The following is a 19,744-nucleotide window of genomic DNA, read 5'->3' as shown; positions in this document are numbered from 1 at the left end:
TTACACTTCAGTATAGTCAATCTAGATCCTCCATGAGCCTCAACACTGTACACAATAAAAAGGAGAAGATTATGATAATTGTTTTAACTGTTGGAAGAATGCAGGTAGTGGACAAATAAAAATGAAAATATCAATGTAAAGTCACTTAATCGGGTGTTCTGCTACCACGTACAGCCAGTACGGCCTGTATGCGCTGTGGCATAGAGTCCATCAACGTCTGGAATTCTGCAGGAGGGATGATGTGGCACCTGTTTGATGGAGGTGGAAAACGCTGTCTCTGGCATAATGCCAGAATATCCCATAAATTCTCGATTGGGTTCCGATCTGGTGACTGAGAAGGCCATGACATATTGATACCATCTGTGTCATAATTGTCAAACAATTAGGCGACCACACGTGTCCTGTGGATGGGGACATTGGGAGTTCCTCTTTTGCAGCCATTCTTGCAATAATTATAGGCAACAGGCCTGTTCAGCATTTTTATACATGACTCAAACATACTGGGAGGTTAGTTGCTTAATTAACAGATGGGCCACACCTGTACATAAGCTGTTGCAATTGGTGTCACTCATTTACCCAGGTGTTTCCATTTTTTTGTCCACCACCTATACCTGCAGTATAGGTGAAGGAGTAAAAGATAATGAAATAAGCCAAGGAAGACAGAATTACATTGTACATTGCCACAAAACTTGAAAGTCAATTAATGTACAACTTACCCTGCATGTTCAGTGGCCAGCATGTTGGTGCTTCGATGCTCAATGGATGCTGTCGTCGAGAAGACAACATCAGGTGCAATGAAGTGCTCAGCCAGATTCGAAGAGAACAGCAATGAGGGAGATGTGAGCAAAGGCCCGGCTATGGGGGTGGACGAGGCATCTTGGCAGGCTTTTGGAAGTGACACCAGAGCAGAGGCCGGAGTACGGACCGGCATGATCAAGAGTCGTCCAATGCCAAGCCAAAATGCCATGGCAAGACCTACAAATAGTCCAACAATGGCCCCCTGTGCAGCACATCAGTAAAGGAAAAGGTAAAGCAATATACAGAGCAAAAGCGAATAACCTTGTGAAAAAGTAACGATATGCAGATTTTTTTTCTTCTATCATTACTGTTATGTTAGTGAGAGACATAAAACAGTGTGTGTATGAAAAGGCTATAGACAACTGTATTAGACCCAAAAATCAATCAATCACCTTCACTTGGGAGTGGGTGCTTTTAAACAACAAGACTGGAGAGTTCATAGAACACCTTACCCTGCACAGAGTTCAGGTATATAATTAAATTGAAATAAAAAAATGATTTAATCATTTATGTATTGAATTTAATTGAAATATAACAAAAAACTATGGAAGTTTACCGCCATTGATGCAACGTCTTTGACACCACCTCATTTAACACATCCAAGAACTGCTAAACGGAAGGGTTTTGAAAGTGGCACAAAGGCGATTTGTGTTCTATCATAGTCAAGTACTCATATATATATATATATATATATATATATATATATATATATATATATATATATATATATATATATATATATATATTTTTGAAATGAAACAAAATAGAGACTTTAACGGTTGAAGAAAAAAAACATACTGAAGTTTACCGCTGGAGATGCAGTGTTGTATACCAAGTGGCTTGGATTATAAATAAATTTACTCCTCCCATGCTCTTCTTGCCGAAGTAGCTGCAGAAAGCAACCCAAGGAGACTTATGCAAGGTAAGTGTTGAGCTTAGCTGTCTACACTATCGCTGATGATTCGCCAATAAGCGATGAACCCAGTCTGGTAGCTGAGGGGAGTGTATAGCATTGGGATTGCCGTGTGTATACTATGTGTGAACATCTTTATAGTTGTTTGAGGAACTCTGGGAAGGGCTTGAAACAGCGTTTAGCCCTTACCTTGCGTAAGTCTTCTTGGGTTGTTTTATGCAGCCACTTTGGCTCGAGGAGCATGGGAGGGGTCAATTATATATATGTATATATATATATACTTATTTATTTACTTACATTCCTTTTCCGCCTGCAGTTTTGAGTGTCCACTCTTAATATTCTGTATAACATTTTTATCCATCTGCTATTTCAAATCTCCCACCACCATGTTCAAATGCCCACCACTTGTGGAACATCAAGTGTGGTGACCTCCGCTTGCCTGCCTCATTCTGTCTTGTGTTGATCCTAATACGGTGTCGATGTGGGAGGTAAAGACTTTGAGGACTTTCAAGCCAGTCAGGTGGAGGAGCTTCTACAGTCTCATGCCAAGGAGTTAACTGAGGAGAACCTATATGAGCTCATAAAGTTGTCCAGTGATGACAAAAACAATGAGGGAGAGGAAGTGACAATACATCCGAAGCTCACTCTTGCCACCCTTCGTAACATCACGCAAGCAGCCAAGAATGTCTTGGACATGGTGGTTGAGATGAATCTGTTCATGGAGCGAAGTATGAAGTTAAAGCGAGGGCTGGAGGACCGCATGATGATGTACAAAGATGTACAGAAAGATCTCCAAAAGAAAATGAAGGAGTCTTCAATCCTTAGTTGTTATATTTTAAAAAATCCACCACCACCCTAAACACCATTGCTCCAGACAGCACCCACCACCTCTACTGCTTCTACACATGCCTCCACCATCCACCAACATCACCATCTTTTGTCCCATCTCAGTTGCTAGTTCTCCAACCTTATTATCAGGGTTTTTCCTTAAGGATCCTGAGCCTGTGCCAGAGGAGGTGGACAGCCCCTCATTCCTTTAACCACCACCTAACATCACCGTCACCATCATAGTCATAGTCATAGTCATCATTATCTGGACTTCACTGTCAATATTAAAGGTAATTTCGAGCATTTTTGTTCATGGAAGGTATGTATATCTATATTAATATTTCGGCACGCCCCTTTCTTTGTTCCACCATCAGATTTTTGTGACTGCATGAAATGAAACAAGATTTGGCACATATACTAATGATATTATTGTCTTCCTTAAGAGGCCCATCAAAATTCGTTTTGATGCATTTTCACAAACTCCAACGGATTACATTCAAATTCGGTACGATTATGGCTTTTGGTCCAACTTAGGTCATTGGCTATAAATTTTTTCCATAACACTTCCGATATTCGAAAAAAATCGATAAATCGATATCCCTGATAGGATTTTCCATTCAAATCCACTCAAGTTTAAGGCCTACGGGGGACGCAAATTTCTACTTTGCCCCGGGCGCTGTTTACCTCCGCTACGCCAAGCTGTTAGGGTTAGGGTTAGGGTTTGGGTTAGTGTTAGGGTTAGGGTTAGCTAACCTAACACTAACCCTAACCTTCACCCTAACAGCTAACCCTAACCCTAACAGCTAACCCTAACCCTAACCGCTAACCCTAACCGCTAACCGCTAACAGCTATTCAGGAAATTTGCAAGAAAGCCCAGGCAACACCGGGCTTTATTGCTAACCCGAGCAACGCCGGGCATTACTACTAGTTACACATATTTCTCATGTTTATTGAAGTTATAGGATATGTAGTTTGCCGCGCCCAGTATGACTGCAGCCACGGAACCTAAACCCCTCTTTCCTTAGGCGTTTAGTATTACCAACCATGGATTTACCAATCATGTAGTTTTTCAGGAATCGAACCACTCTGGTTGGTGAGGGATATGGGTACACACGAGTTTGCTTGCTTGATGCAAGCTCTGCCCCTTTCCTCAGCATGAGAACACAAAGAGCTCCACACTTCTCCTCAACAAGGGGTTGTGGGGAAGGAGCATATTTCTAGCAAACACACATGCGCAGTCCAAGCTCCGCAATCTCCTCAACAAGACACAAGTATGTCTATTAAGTAAGGAGTAGAACATGAGTATATCTGTTATTAAGAAGTAGAATGTGAGCACTGTATGTATTTTAAGTATGCAGTTGAACTTAGTTTGTTAAAATTATCACCTGCATGGGATGCAATCTTTGATTTCAGCAGAGTTGTACATAACATGAATTCCAATTTAAATCCACATTCCATACGCACTGGTAGGGTTGGTAAGCAGCTAGTAAAATACACGTACAGGATAGGTTTACACTATGCCTGGTGTTGGCTTAATGGTTAGGGTGGTGGGCTTGGGATCCTAGGGTCCTGAATTCAAATCCTGCTCGGCTGTTGAATTAATACCAGGTGGGGTTGACTCAGCCTGTCATCTTTCTGAGGTTGGCAAAATGAGTACCAGCTTGCTGGGATGATTGAGCCATTTGAGTACCCTGTGTTGGAGTGGTGATCTATCCAGGATTGGGCCCAATAGCCCAGGAGACTGCTTTGGCAGCACTGATGGTCTGCACAGAGTATGGTCCCAATGGATGGATATGTTTACACTCCTATATGGAGCTAGTATAGGTTTTAGACTCTCTCTAAAAAAATCTGCAAACCAGTTGTGACTGTTTGCTTCAATTACATGATGGATGAAATCTATATTTTACCTGTGGTGTGGCACAGGGAAAGAACATTCCCAGGCAGAAGAGACCCAGAAGTGGGCCACCGACAATGCCAAATATGCTGAGTGCAGCCTGAAAACGATAAGGAATATATGGAGTGAGTGATGAAGAAGAGACAGAAAGCAACACGATAAAAGACAAACTACCTTTGCATCTGCATAAGCGGTGTTACACAGGTCTTACCTCCATGATAGAGCCCATTTGGGATGCCAGATATGCTAAGCCGAGGCAGAGAAGACCGTAGCCGAGTGCTGGAATAATAATCAAGCAAAGAGAGGAAACTTAAGACAATGATTCTCGCAATTAGGTCTCCTGCGAGCAGAAATGCCTTAAAAACTGTCCATTCCTCTCATACATTATCAGTCTTTGCATGTCTGTACAACATATAACCCTAATATCAATCCAAACATCGTATGTATGAATAGCTTGGCAAAAATATTTGCAAAGGAAATAATTTATTGGAATAATAATGCAAATAGTTATTTGTTCTAATATACATACATGGTGGGGTGAGAGGAGAGTGCAGAAGTAGTGTTCTGACCTTTGATCTGTCTCGTATGGTTCGATTCCCAACCCAGACTATAAAATGATGCTTCAAAAAATGCACCATCCATCCAAAGGAATTTAAGCCAGGTGTCCGGTTCCACGAGCATTTGCTGCACACCTCCCTCTGAGCTGTCTAGCCTGGGTTTGAATCCTGGGTTTAAACCACAACCCAGCTATAAACCATCACCCTGGAGTTTCGCAGTCTCGGTGATTCATTAATTTGTGTGCCGTTCTTCGGAAGGACATCTGCCAGCATTATTTGGTGGATGCTAAAGATCCCATAGTGTCCTTTATGAAGAGGAGGTGAGCTATCATCTGCACCCTGAACAAATTACAAATTCCTGCTCTAAACTACAGGTGGTACTGCATCAGTAGCATAGCTGCACAGATACTACCTACAGATACTACCAGCAAATGATACTACCTACAGCCATGTGCTTCATACAAAATAAGAAGACCAAGCATTTGCTGGTGGAGGTTAAATATCCCACAGTGCAGTTCAAAAAGAATCGGCCATTGCGTGCTGGTATGTCTCAAATTCCAAATTTCTGCCCTCACCAATATTATAACACCCTCCGATAGAGTGATGTGAGTAGAGAAATTTTGCTGGTTCCAGGAAGATCCCATTTCCCCGGTTGACTTTAATGTTAACTCAGGTTAAAACTATTTGACCCTGTCAATAAAAAGGAGTGAAGTTTTTCACACAAACATCTCCTCCAGCACCAATTTCTCCTTCTCCTCCCCCACCTCTTCCACTCATCCTGCACCAGCTTCTCCACATTAACAAGTTCTTCCATGAGCCTTGACTAGGTATCAAAAACTTGTTTTTTACTCCCCCCTACACTTTATTTTACCCCCCCCTCACCCCTGAACCCTGACCACCCACCCTGCACCCTTTTCTCTTACCTATATATTTGAACAGAGATTCATTCCCTTTATATCCCTACCTATAGATAAACTCTGGAAGAGTATACAGCAAAGCAAAAACCTGTTTACCCTCCCTCCTTCTTTGCAGTTGATGTCCTTTGTGAAAAAAAACAACTCCTGAAGCACAATCCTTGGCACTTACTTGTAGAGTTGACAATCCTGCCACACACAACAACAAAAAATAAAATAATAAAAGACTTCTAAAACCACATCAGCCGAGTGATGCTGTGGATTGTGGTGTAGCAGCTGACACTGAATTAGGCAGTGGGTGGTTCTGTTTTTCTCAGATCACAACTGAGCTGGTTTACCCACTTAGTGTTTATAGTTATCATCCGAGCTTCAATATGATGATATTTTTGAGAGATTCTGGGTTTTTTCGCATTTTAGTTGGAAAACGTGTGTGTAAACCTGGAAGAGGTACTCGGCCTTCCCTCCCACCTACAGCACATGGAAGGTGGAAAAGTACCAGCACCACGTTGTTCAACATTCTTCTGGAAAGATACTTGCCCCTCCTTACTCTCAATTCTATATAAACTGTGGGGGAGGAGGGTTCCACAAAATTCCCCGTATCTGCTGTGATGGTGATTTTTGAAGAAATGCCAACAGACAAGTGATCGCATTGTATATCAGTATTTTATGCGTAATTTCTTGGTTATACTCAAAGCTATGTAGTACCTTAATTAATTATTTCAGATATTAATTATTTTCCTTTTTAATCACAGCATGTTTGAAATCTCAAACTTTACGATGAATGACTCGCTATCATGGGACGATGATGGCTTTGAATCAAAACATGATATGTTCTATGCTGATGTATATTTCGAACTGGAGCAAGTGGATTCAGAGATCAACCATGTCAAGGTAAAGTTTCATATATTTTTAATATAAAACTATACAAACAACTCTGTTGTATGAAGATTAAGTAATGTATATCCTTTTCACAGCAAGCCCTTTTAGAATGCATGAATGAAAATGATGTTCTTCGTGAAACTCGAAGTGAGTTGATCTATTTATTTGAGGACATTTTGGATGACCTTAACGCTGGTGAAACTGGATGCAATCTGCTTTCACCATTCATGTCCGAGGTTTTGGCCCCACTCGAAGAACTGCCATCTGACAGGTGTGACCTATTTAATTTAATTAGTACTATTCAAAACTATCATGTGGTGGGGGGAGGGGGGGTAATACATGATGAATATTAATATTTCCATTAATATTCATCATGGCTTTGGTTAGAATTCTGCTCGTAAAAAGCAACTTGTGTGTATTTTCAGCTTGAGAAAGACATTCAAACAGGCTTCAGTTTGCCTTGTGGCTCAATATTTCCTCCCTAGAGCCGATAACAGGTGAGAGCTTTGTTTGTATGTATGTATATGTATGTATGTATGCATGCAGGAATGCCTGGTGTTGACTTAATGGTTAGGGTGGCAGGCTTTGGATCCTAGGGTTACGTACTTCCTAACGACCTTTGATGTTCTGCATACTGAACACAAACTGGCCTTTGGTATTGATTTTTATATCATAGTGCCATCTTGGTAAACTTATTCTATGGTTATAAAATCAAGCTTATAGCTACCAGTAATTTTGTAGCAGCTTGGTAAATGCAATTTGTTAAGTACTTCCTAACATTTTTGATAGCCTGTGTTTGGATAAAAAAACATGCTTTGTAAGCAACTATATCCATAGGACCCATAGCAAAGTATACATTTTCTGAAAGCACAGACACTTGGGCATTATATAACATTTAGATTGTTTATCTTATTAAAACTGGGTTCAATTTGTAAGCTTTCTCCTCATTTAGGACCACAGTGTACACAATACCATGCTACAAGCCCATAGAGATAATGATGTTTTAAAATAATCATTCATAATTATTCCTCTGTACCCATTTGAAGCCTCCATATGGTAGAGCTTGAGACATCGCCCATCCATAGAGATTGTTAGCATCATAATACATCAAATAAGAACTATCTTTCGAAGCATCATAATCAGAGAGATATTTATTATTTGCTTTAGCATATCTTTTTGAACAGACTTTTGATATTCCTCCTCTTTTAGCTTTCTCTATCATCATCAACAAGATATCTACATCAGAAATTAATTTGAGAGGTTGTTTCGTCATCTTTAGCATAGCACTCCAAGCTAGATGAGGAGCTGTGTAATAATGAACAGGGTCTAATCCATATGAATTGATATTCTGACAGACATTTCTGAATGCTTCAAATACATCAGTTAATAAAACATCAGCCTTAAGATGCAAGTCATGATATTCACCGAGATTTTTTATGTTACATTTTTCCCAGATATTTTGTGCATGTTGATGGTCTTCATCACTAATATGAGTTTTATTCAGCTCAATGTAGAAGCTTTCCTTTGAAGGGAGTTGTGTTTCCTCAAATCTTCCAAAGTTGTCCACATAGTCATATTGGTAAACACCCTTTCGTGATAACAGCTTAACTGTGCTTGCTTCAGATAACACGAGGTTTGTTTCCTTTTCATTTAGGAAATTATTTTGGAGATTTGGATATGCTTTAAGACTTGATGCTAATGTGGATAAATTATCCATATATTAATACTGAAGGACCAATTTTGTGCTCCTCCTAGCGGTCGAGTCACGTTTTTCTCGGTACTGTGACCTGCACTGAAAGAAACTTCGTACCTGTAAGAGTGCATCGCACATAGTGGCAATAGTCAACTTCCAAATCTGAAGCAGAATAAACACTTTTCGTTTTACATTCGTTTACATGGCGACGTGTGACATCACTGCTGAGAGGCGTCAAGACGTCATGACATCATCGGTCATTCGCTGACGTCATTACGTCTGTCGTCGACAGACCGTTATCGCTGAGAGGTGTAATTCCACTCCTCGAAAATAGCGTCTGCAATGTAAAACCATCTTCTGCACATGCTGACTACCTCAGAATGTGAATTTGACACAAAAAATGTCACAAGAAACATTGTATCTTCTATATATTAATACTGAAGGACCAATTTTGTGCTCCTCCTCGCGGTCGCGTCACGTTTTTCTCGGTACTGTGACCTGGACTGAAAGAAACTTCGTACCTGTAAGAGTGCATCGCATATAGTGGCAATAGTCAACTTTCAACTCTGAAGCAGAATAAACACTTTTCCTTGAGACGGGGGCGAGGAGTGAAGAGGCGGAGGCGGGGGATGAAGAGACTGGGGCAGGGAGTGAAGAGGCGCAAGGTAAGTACATTTTTGGGTGGGGGTAAGCAAATTGAAAGCGGGAGATGGGAGGGGGGAAATGGGGCGGGGGCTAGGGTGAATTAGGCGGGGTTGAGTGTGAGGGGGTGGGCAGAGGGGCGGAGGCCCAGGGGCGAGTGGGGCGGGGAATCGAGACGGGGGGGGGGCGGGAGTGAAGAGGCGGGGGCAAACACACCCTGTCCAGTCCATGTCCCTCGAGTGTGTGTGAGCTGGTGAGGGTGGTTGAATGAACGGAATCCGTCTGTGACGGGGTTTCGGCTCGTTTGGCATTAATTTGCAAGGATCTAGAAATCCAACATTAGTTTTGTGAGTTGTTGGGATCGATTTTGTAAATGAGATGTACTTCTGGTCTGCAGTCGGAACGACAGATATGTCCCCAGGTGTCTTTGAAAGCTCACTTATGAATAAATGTGTCATAGTTGGCATTGTTGTTAAGAAAGACCGGTATGAAAGCAGTGAGTTTAAAATTGAGATTCCAACTTCGATGAGCAGGTTCTCTAAATTTACCAGAAAGATGACAATGGTCTCTAATTTTTGCTTTTTTCCTGATTACATCTTGACAAAGATAACAAATGTTGGAGTTCTTAAACTCTTCTTCCTCATCTTGTGTTAATTTTGTTGGAAAATAAGTTTTTTTGCATTACTTCTGTTTGCTGAATATAAAAGTTTTCTTATCATTTTGCAAGCTCTTGAGGAATAGCTTCTCCTCTTTACATTTCAAATTTATTTATGTTGGTCTCCAACAGATGATTTGAGATAATAACAGAACCCACAAGCAGTATGCTTTTGACATGGCTTGGTGTAGGATTCATTTGGATTTGGAGAAGTGTCTGTCTTTTTGAGAATGTTTTCAGTCAGCATATATCACGAAACGATGGTTTATGAATTTAGTTGCCATGTAAACGAATGTAAAACGAAAAGTGTTTATTCTGCTTCAGATTTGGAAGTTGACTATTGCCACTATATGCGATGCACTCTTACAGGTACGAAGTTTCTTTCAGTCCAGGTCACAGTACCGAGAAAAACTTGACGCGACCGCTAGGAGGAGCACAAAATTGGTCCTTGTGTAATAATATATAGAAGATACAATGTTTCTTGTCACATTTTTTGTGTCAAATTCGCATTCTGAGGTAGTCAGTATGTGCAGAAGAGAGTTTTACATTGCAGACGCTATTTTGGAGGAGTGGAATTACACCTCTCAGCGGTAACGGTCTGTCGACGACAGACGTAATGACGTCAGCGAATGACCGATGATGTCATGACGTCCTGACGCCTCTCAGCAGTGACGTCACACGTCGCCATGTAAACGAATGTAAAACGAAAAGTGTTTATTCTGCTTCAGAGTTGAAGGTTGACTATTGCCACTATGTGCGATGCACTCTTACAGGTACGAAGTTTCTTTCAGTCCAGGTCACAGTACCGAGAAAAACGTGAAGCGACCGCTCGGAGGAGCACAAAATTGGTCCTTCAGTATTAATATATAGATAATTGAAATCAACCACTGAACCAACATTTGGAACATTGATTACAGTTGATTTGTGGTTTGAATGTTGATTTGAATATATTGAATGTTGTTCCTATCTTTCTTTTGTGTGAAAGAAGTTGAGACATTGCTTACATGGATATGTCTTATTGTTTGATTGTATGCTTGAGAACTAGTCAATCTTGATAATTTTTTGATGTAAGCTAAATGTGAATTTTCCTCCGAACTATAGTACGGAAGGTCAATGTGTGTTTCATAACTTTTATGGTTATTTGAACTTTGCTTATATCTGTTAGTCCATACACATTAACAGAGAGATTGTTCATTTTCTCAAAGTTAGAGATATCCTTTGGAATTTCTAATCCATTAACATTTCTAATCCTCATTGGAAATTCTAATCCTTTAACATTTAAAGTACTTTCATATTATAAAATAATGCCATATTCCTTCTGGTTTCCATTGTGAGGGGGGGGGGGGTGTAAATGAGCTAGAACAGCCCAGAGGAAGCATTTGATGTCATTGTTTTGAACATTAACAACTGCTATATAAAAGTTTTATTACTCTTGGCAAATCAATGTAGGAAGAAGCTTTAAGATGATATGATTTCAAGATGTGTATGTCTAAGAAAATTATTTTCTCAATGTTAAATCCACTTCCTTCTGTGTTATCATCAACATCTATTTCATACCACTGAAGTTTATCATAAACATTACAATCTTGGAAACCTTGAAATGAAGAAATGAAATCAGGGTTTGTTCTCAGATAAGGTGATTCTTATTTTAACTTCTTTCTTTCATCAAATATAATTTTACTCCCATGTAGAATTTTATGGTATTAAATTCCCTCAGGCTCTTGTTAATTAAAGTTTCAACAGCTGAACAAACTTTCACAATTGCTTCAGTTACTGACTTTGGTTCTGGCTCTTTAAAACGAATTTTTTTTATTTTTATATGATCTTTAAATGCCCCATCAGTATTGTTAGAAACAAACATGGCTGTATCTTCTGAGTTTTTCTGTGTTTGCATGATTGAAGATGTCTCTTATAACTACATTTCAACAAGTCCTTTGATAATATATCACAGTTATTTTTCTTGCTCTACTGGTTGGATTAGTTGAAAGATATTGTGTGTGTGTTCGCATGATTGTAAGTGTTTAGTGTAACATTTGTAGCCCTTATTGCAAATATCGCAATGAGTTATAGTCACCATATTTATAAAACAAAAAAATAATTTTCTCGGATATATATATATATATATATATATATATATATATATATATATATATATATATATATATATATATATATATACATACACACACTTTTGTGTTCAAAATAAAATTTTTCTGAGTGAAATCTCTTACTGATTTATTGATACTTTTGTCTTTAAAATAAAATATTGGTGAAACCTCTTGCTGATTTATATATTATACTTTTGGGTTCAAAATAAAATTTTATTGGTGAAATCTCTTTCTAAAAACTCAGAAGATTTTATTTTAAGCAAAAAGTATCTATAAATAAGCAAGAGATGATTTTTCTGTGACCTATTTTTATCTTATATTTTTGTGTTTAACATAAAATTTTATTGGTGAAATATCTTACTGATTTATAGATACTTTTGTCTTTAAAATAAAATCTTGGTGAAATCTCTTACTGATTTATATTTGTTGTTTTTTGTGTTTAAATAAAATTTTGTTCGTGTTTCAAAATGACTTCAAAAAGGCCACCAATAAATATTTGTTTGGTTTGTAATTTATTCAAACACCTTCTTTTCTTCAAACTTTCATCACCATCGAGAATGTTTATAAGTAATATGTTGGGGTTTGGTTCTTGGACTAAATATCTTTGTTGAGTTGAGACAAAATGATAAACCTCCTTCAGCATTCTGCTCTGAGCTCCTACTGAACCACATATTTTAAAATTGCAGTAAATTATTTTTCCATTGTTTTCTTGCCATCAATTAAATGTTTATAAACCTCTCAGTCTGGGTGCTTTATTTGTGGTTGTCTTGGTTATTCCTTCAATGATACCTTTTTTTATACTGTCCACATTTATTATGTTTCCCATTTAAATACCAAGGTTGTGATTTTCTCCATTCTTTGGTTTGGTTTTTGCTTGGCTCTACACTTTTCCAGTTTTGAGGTCATTTACATAGAAGTAATTTTGCTTAAAATGATTTTTTAATTGATGAGACATCTGAAACACATTATTTTAAATATAAAGTTTTATAGCACAAGGGAGTATTATTCATAGGTTGGGATATAAAAGGGAGGAATCTCTGTTCAAATTGGGATAAGGTAAGATAAAGAGGGTGGAGGGTGGGTGGTTGGGTGAGGGGTAAAATAAGGTGGAGGGGTAAAAAAAAAAACAAGAAGTTTTTGATGCATAGTCGAGGCTCATGGAAGAGCTTGATCCCAGAAACAATTGAAACTATTTAACGTGGAGAAGCTGGTGCAGGATGGGTGGAAGAGGTGGGGGAGGAGAAGGAGAAATTGGAGTTGGAGGAAATCTGTGAGAAAAAATTCATTCCTTTTTATTGACAGGGTCAAATACTTTTTCCCCGAGTTAACATTGAAGTCAATGGGGGAAATGGGATAGTCTCAGAACCAACAAAATCCCCCCACTGATGTGAAGCAACTCTCTGAAAAAAAGAGTTTCTGGTCATGGATTATGATAATCATCATTACTCCATTCTTGTGAAAAAGTACACTGGTGTAATTGAAACATACGTTGACCCTTATTTACAGCAGAACAAATGGATGAACAGAAAGTGTGCATGCACTGTTATGATAAATTAACTGTTAAGAGATGATGATAATGATGATGATGATGATGATGATGATGATGATGATGATGATGATGATAATGTCTTTTAAAAGCCACAATTATTTCCACCTCGTGCTTTTGCATGGGGAAGGTTTTTGGCTGAAGTCTTTCACAAACCAGTTGGCCTGGTTTGACGTTCAATCAGGAATTTGTAGTTTGGCCAGATTGAGGGTGATAGCTCACCTATTCTTCACGAAGGACACTGTGGAATCTTTTATGTCCACTAACGAATGCCAGTAGATGGGATGCTGAGTTTAACATCCATCCGAGGGATGGCACACACCATTGATGAATCACCCTGCCTGCATAACTCCACTCCAGGATGACAGTTTTATAGCTGGGTTGAGATTTGAACCCAGGCTAGACAGTTCAGAGGCAAGTGCACATGTATGTAGGCTGTCCTGCCTTCCCCAATAAACTATTAAGAGTATAAATAACTTGTTTGTCTGGTGCGAAGTTGAGAAAGCATATGCTAGGAAAAAAATATTTTTCATCTACTTTACTTTGCTAATGACATGGAACAGAATGAAGTAAATAAAGGATTATTAAGTAAAACATATGGTTGTTTATACTATGGTGATTGTTGAATAGCAAATAAGGAAAAGAATAGAAAGAGAGGAGAGGAAAAAAAATGTTTTTTGGATTTTTTTTTTTTTTGCAATTTGAAAAAAAAAGGAGAGAAAAAAACAAAAACCCTACCGAGCAGTTTTGAGAAGAAAGCAGCCCGCTCTTCTGTGAGGTGGGTGCAGGAAGGACGGATAAAATCTTCCATGGTAACAGCTGCAAGCGAGTTGAACGCTGAAGAAATGGTGCTGCAAACCAACAGACAATGAAAGGCAGGTGAAAATACCTGACTTTATTTTGCTTCTATTGACTGGTCCTCCAAACCAACAATGGGCCGCCATTGAAATATGAACAGCTGGTACCATGTTAGAGCAGAGGAGGTGAAAAAGCAATGCTGCCCAAAGAGCGTTGCCATGGACCACCACTCAAAAGGAGTGTTGTTCACAAGTCACATACATTTTCACAAGTTCGTGTTAACACCAATTCTGGACAGTGCTGTTAAAAGAAGTGTGCTTGTGTGCTCGGACTGCTAATGTCAAAAGTATTATAACAGTGAGATTCAAGAAACCCTCTTGGAAGGAAAACGAAAAAAATTTAAAAATAAAAATAAAAAAACCCTCTTCTTTTCCCATTTGTAGATGGAAAGGAAAGTTTTTAAAAATATTTTTTTTTTCAAGAATTACAGTATCAGTTTCTTATGAAACATATCCCTGTGTATCCTATTAGTATTAATATTACAAAAGCCTGTTGATGATGGTGTTGGCTTAGTGATTGGGGATCCTAGGGTCCTGAGTTCAAGCCCCCGTTGGTTGCTGAATTAATACACCAGGGGGTTGACAACCTGGAAAATTCAATTAAAGGTCAATGGTCTGGTAATTCTCAAGTTTTTTTGAAAATATACTGTTTGTTCATGGTAAACAAATACCTTGAAGATTAAAGAGCATTATATTTGGGCACACTATATTTGATCAAAACTGTACTGTAAAATGTTTTCTTCTCCATTAGCGGAAGTACATATGTACATTGTATCTGTGCAGTGGACTACAATTTCACTTTTTGGCAGTATCATGCACTCAGAAAAACGTAGCTTTTCTTTCAATGTCAACAATAATGAGAATAACTGTCATCGTATTAAGAGATGAGGAATTATGAGACAGAAAACTTCATCTCACTAAACTCAAGGTGAACCCTCCTAATGGTCACCTTCCTCAAGTCCTGGTGGTGCTGTGCCAAGCCCGTGTCTAGTGCATTCTCCCCCTCCATCCCCTCCCCTATCTCAAGCGGAATCACCCAAATCTCTATTGCTCGAAATAAGGCAGAATGTTTGGACTCTATGTTTGCCTCCAAATGTAGTTTCCCCAGCCCCTCCCCCCACAATGCCTCTTCATATTCAATGCCTTCTTGACTCTGTGACTTTCACACTTGAAAAGGTAGAGAAAGTCCTGTACAGTCTCAACTCTTCATCGGTAATGGACACAAATGGTATCACTGCCCATGTTCTGAGATCCTGCTCTGCTGTTCTTTCTTAACCTCTGTCAATTCTCTTCAAACTATCTTCCCTCTGTCTGAAAGTCTGCAAACATCACTTCAATTCAAAATGAGGATGCATGAACAGATGTTCTCAATTACGGCCAACGGCTAACAGCTAACAGCTTTCAACTACGGCTAACAGCTTACTTCCAATAAAAAGTAAATTAATATATTCCATCATTGCTGCTGATGTCAAGCCTTTTCCTCTTTTCAAACAGCCTAATCTCTGACACTGTTTTGATTCCATCCCAGTCACTAAACTCTGCATGTGCTGCTGCTTCTACATCAGCAATGCAAGTTGGAGGCCAAAAGTCTCAAGCAACAAATCAGGACCGTCTACCTGGCTATATATCGGGCATTCGACAGTCTAACGTCCTGTTCTGCCTTCCAAGACTGCTTTCGGACCTAACTTTCTGACTCCCCCACTCATGGATTCATTGTGTTGCTATCAATGGAATCCTCTTATAATAGAAAGAATTCCAACTCCTTTTGCCTTTCCTGTCCCAGTGGAGGCTGGAGTGCCCAATTTGGCAGTTTCTTGGACCTATTCATGTTCCTAATGTACACACCATACTCTGGAGAACTCTCTTCCATTTTGCAGATCAATTCATATTGTGGCATACATAACCCCATCCCACTGACAGGCAGACAGCAGCTGACATAATTCCCTATTGATCTGGAATTTATTACTAAACACGATCAATATGCCTAATTGAGATCCAAAATGATGTGAAACAGGATGAAAGAACAGCAATCGGAAAGCACATCTACTAAGTAGAAGAGATACCTGAGGGAACCACTGAACAAGCAGGCCACAAAGAGGCCAGGGAGGCCTGGCAGGTCTTGGAGCACATCCATCACAAAGTACAAAACGAGCTGCAGAAACAAGGTCCAGCAGCAACACTGAGTCCAATACAAAGGTGAACCACCTGTCCATTGGGTTGTGTTGCATTTTGATGAGTCTCATCATGCATTTCCACCAAAACTTGTGATTGATCCCAAACCTTGGACTTGCAGTATATTTTGCTGTTAACACAACATTATATCATATTATAAACTCACATGATGTCCAAGTATCTCCAACCTTGATTTAGAGAAATAGCTCTGATAACTCAATCCCTTGTTCCAAAAGTAAAGGTCCTGCCTCAAAGCATTTAAAAATTGATTATAAATTTGGACAAAGCATCGATTTATGATTTACATCATAACTCCACATGACATCATTGATCAGCGTGGCAGGCACGTCTGTCCCAATTTCTAATAAGCCAATGCAAGCTAAACGTTCGTCCCACAGCCCACTGACTAAACCAAGAACAGTACCTCGAGTAATCACCTGGGAACTTTAAACACAAAATAAATCACATTTTTCCAAATAAAAAGGTCACCCCTTAGGTAGATCAGCCAAGTCATGGGTCCTCCCCTACTACTCTTCTACTTTCTCATCCACATCATCCTCTTACATTTTTCGTCGTATCTTACAATTCCTCTGTATATACTGTATGTAACCCCAGACGACCTTATAATTATGGTTCTGATAAATTTCCGGTGTCCAAAAGGCTAATCTCCTGAGCACAATGCACTGCAAACCAACAGCTCGGTTCCGCATAGATTTTGTACATAACATGCGACGTCTACAAGTTTAATATATTTACAACGACATCATTAATCTTTCTGTAATTGTGTTTGGAAACCTCGTTTTGAGTTGAAGAACTGAGATTTAATTCTCTGTAATGAAATTTCAACTGCAATTGCATCTTACTGCCAGTAAAGATTTTCACTGGAGGACATTAGGTACAGAGCAACAATTGCTGAATTTGGAAGATGTTCTTGGTGGAACTACTTTATTGACTATAATGCAGGGCTAAAGGGAAAGCTAGTGCTGTAACTGCAATAGGTTTTTACCAAAAATAAGTTGGGCGAGTGGGAGGAGAAAAAAGCTAGGAAACAAGAATGGGAAGAATGTGGATAAAAAGGAGCAGAAATAAGTTGGGTGTATGTGAGAAGAGGAGTTAAAAAGTCCACCATTTTGGATATTTAATTTTGAGATGATTCTCAATCATTCTAAAAAGGAACAAGATTTACAAGGAAATTCAACCAAGGAGGAAGTCGTCAGGCCCATCAACCCTGCATAACATGCCAATATTTATGTACCCCTCCCCCCACCCGACCCCACTGCTTACAAAATTTTAAGATGGCGACAGGCTACTTCCTTTCTTTATCAGCGATGTACCATACTCTTTGCAGAGTGTAAGTGTTGCTGAAGCGGTTCCTGGGCAGCAAAGGTTAGGGTTATCCTGGGTGGTTTGCTATTGCCCTCCCAGAAGTCAGTCAAGGTGTGGGATTTGTAACTTGTTCATGGTGCCGGCAATAGTTTGTCTACTCTTCGTGAAGGACACCATGGGATCTTTACCATTCACCAACAAATGCTAGCAGACTGGCATCCAGTTAAAAGTCCATCGGATAAACGGCAAACAGATTTCCGAATCGCTCTGCCTATAAAATATTAGGAAGACAATTTATAGCTGGGTCTGGATTCAAACCCAGAGGTGAGTATGCATACCTCTCGGCCATCCTATCAACCGCAGCTTCTTTAAAGAAAGGATAATTGGTAAAATAAAGTTGTTTAAAATGGTGGAATGCTATGAAGTTGGAAAAAGACAGGTGGTAAAAATGTTATTGAAGCAACACCAAGGTAAATGTGGTGCAACGCTGAGAGAAACTCAATCTACCGGCTGTGGTGCAGCATAAGGAAAACAAATAATGAACACCATGACAAGCATTGCCAATGGCTTGTCCTTCATAATATTCATAACATCATGGAGAGTTGGATTAAAAATTAAAGGAGGTTGTAAAGGCGAGAGTGTGTAAGATGTAGAAAGTAAAGAAAATGGGAAGGGGAAGTGGGTGAGAGGGGATTGGGGGGCCAACTTCCACATCCTCTTCAATGTCAAGAATTTGGGGGTATGGTATGAAATATGTAAATGGCACTAATTGAGATTTCATTGTATAAACTCAGCATATCTTGTGTGGGACCACAAAAACACTATATGTGACAGCAAACCTGTCAGCACAAATAATTTAACACATGCAGTGTGCCTTGCCCTGTCCTTGATAAAGCAATGCCTTGTGGTGGGAGGACCAGTGGGAGTATTAAATTCTCGAGAAAGAATTAAGTACTGAGCTTACAAAGCTGTTTTATTCCCTGTCCACAACTCCGCAACTGCTTTTGGCCTAAAGCCTTCATCTATAAACACAATATCCTCTTATTCAGTCTTGGCTGAATATCGAAGTAAGGACTCGTTTTTTAGCATATCCATCTTGTACCACCTCCTTTCCAGTGCTTTGTCCCCCCCCCACCCCTCTCTCGGTTTCTGCAGGATGCTCACGGTCCACCATCAACCCCCTTATGGTGAAACGACCCAAATGGAGAATCACTGCTCACCAAAACTCATTCGTTTCTCTTTTTTCCTGCCTGTGGAGCCAACTTCCACATCCTCTTCAATCTCATTATCCCTGCAGGTCTTCAAGACAGCTGTTCACCACCATCTCAGATGATCCCCCATACAAAACCATGACCTGTTCGACTCTCATCAACCCCGCCCCCCCCAGCCCCCAACCCAACCTCAATCCCTCCTCCTTCCAAATTTCCCCTCCTGTGAGTTTCCTTCTGTTTCCAACTTGTCAATCCTGTACATCATCTCCTGCTCCCCATTCCTCTCTACACCTGTATTGGTTGTCCAAATCTCCCTCCATCTTGGCCATCAACTCTATTGTTAGTGTCCCTCCTCTTTCTGCTCTTCCTTTTGTCCTGTTAAGTTCTGATCCGTTCAGCGAGTAGTACTTGCGCTTCCATGAGTCTTGACTATGTCTACAAAACAACAAAAAAAACCTTATTTTCACACTCACCAAACTTCATATAACAACCACTTAAACGAATTCAAACTCTTGATCCATTCTGAGGACCCAAACTATTACCCAGTAGGAGCTTGGCCGAGTAGGTAGGGACAGTTAATCATCATAGAGCTGGTGTTTTGCACCACACTGTAATTATGCTTGGCTGTGGGTCCAATCGCGATGCTGGAGCGAAACACAGCCACCCGAGGTAGTGCGAGCTGAGTCATAGTAGAGCCAATGTAACACATACTCGTCCGAGCTCCTCTTGGTGTCAACTCCAGCTTTCATG

General features: G+C 39.7%; 2 protein-coding genes across 4 annotated transcripts in view; one reads left to right on the top strand and one right to left on the bottom strand.

Moving 5' to 3' along the window:
* Positions 1-19,744, bottom strand: part of LOC147017361 (sodium-dependent multivitamin transporter-like) — a 119,133-nt gene that overhangs the window by 61,536 nt on the left and 37,853 nt on the right. For all 3 annotated transcript variants that reach the window (XM_085846958.1, XM_085846959.1, XM_085846957.1), the window contains exons 8-12: positions 16,349-16,437; positions 14,167-14,279; positions 4,646-4,713; positions 4,448-4,534; positions 717-1,000 (exon numbers count right to left, since the gene is read on the bottom strand). In XM_085846958.1, coding sequence (XP_085703084.1) covers positions 717-1,000; positions 4,448-4,534; positions 4,646-4,713; positions 14,167-14,279; positions 16,349-16,437 — 641 coding nt within the window. The remainder of the gene's footprint in view (positions 1-716; positions 1,001-4,447; positions 4,535-4,645; positions 4,714-14,166; positions 14,280-16,348; positions 16,438-19,744) is intronic.
* On the top strand, positions 6,509-8,581 carry LOC147017362 (uncharacterized). The gene is made up of 4 exons (XM_085846960.1): positions 6,509-6,556; positions 6,658-6,796; positions 6,880-7,055; positions 7,210-8,581. The coding sequence occupies exons 2-4, from the start codon at positions 6,659-6,661 to the stop codon at positions 7,283-7,285; spliced, it is 390 nt and encodes a 129-aa protein (XP_085703086.1). The 5' UTR covers positions 6,509-6,556; position 6,658; the 3' UTR covers positions 7,286-8,581.

The sequence above is a fragment of the Eptatretus burgeri genome, chromosome 11 (assembly GCF_056783735.1).
Source record: "Eptatretus burgeri isolate ZD-2024b chromosome 11, Ebu_testis_v1, whole genome shotgun sequence".
Classification (NCBI taxonomy): Eukaryota; Metazoa; Chordata; class Myxini; order Myxiniformes; family Myxinidae; genus Eptatretus; species Eptatretus burgeri.
Note: the sequence above shows the minus strand (reverse complement) of the source record. Positions and strands in the feature narration are given on the sequence as shown.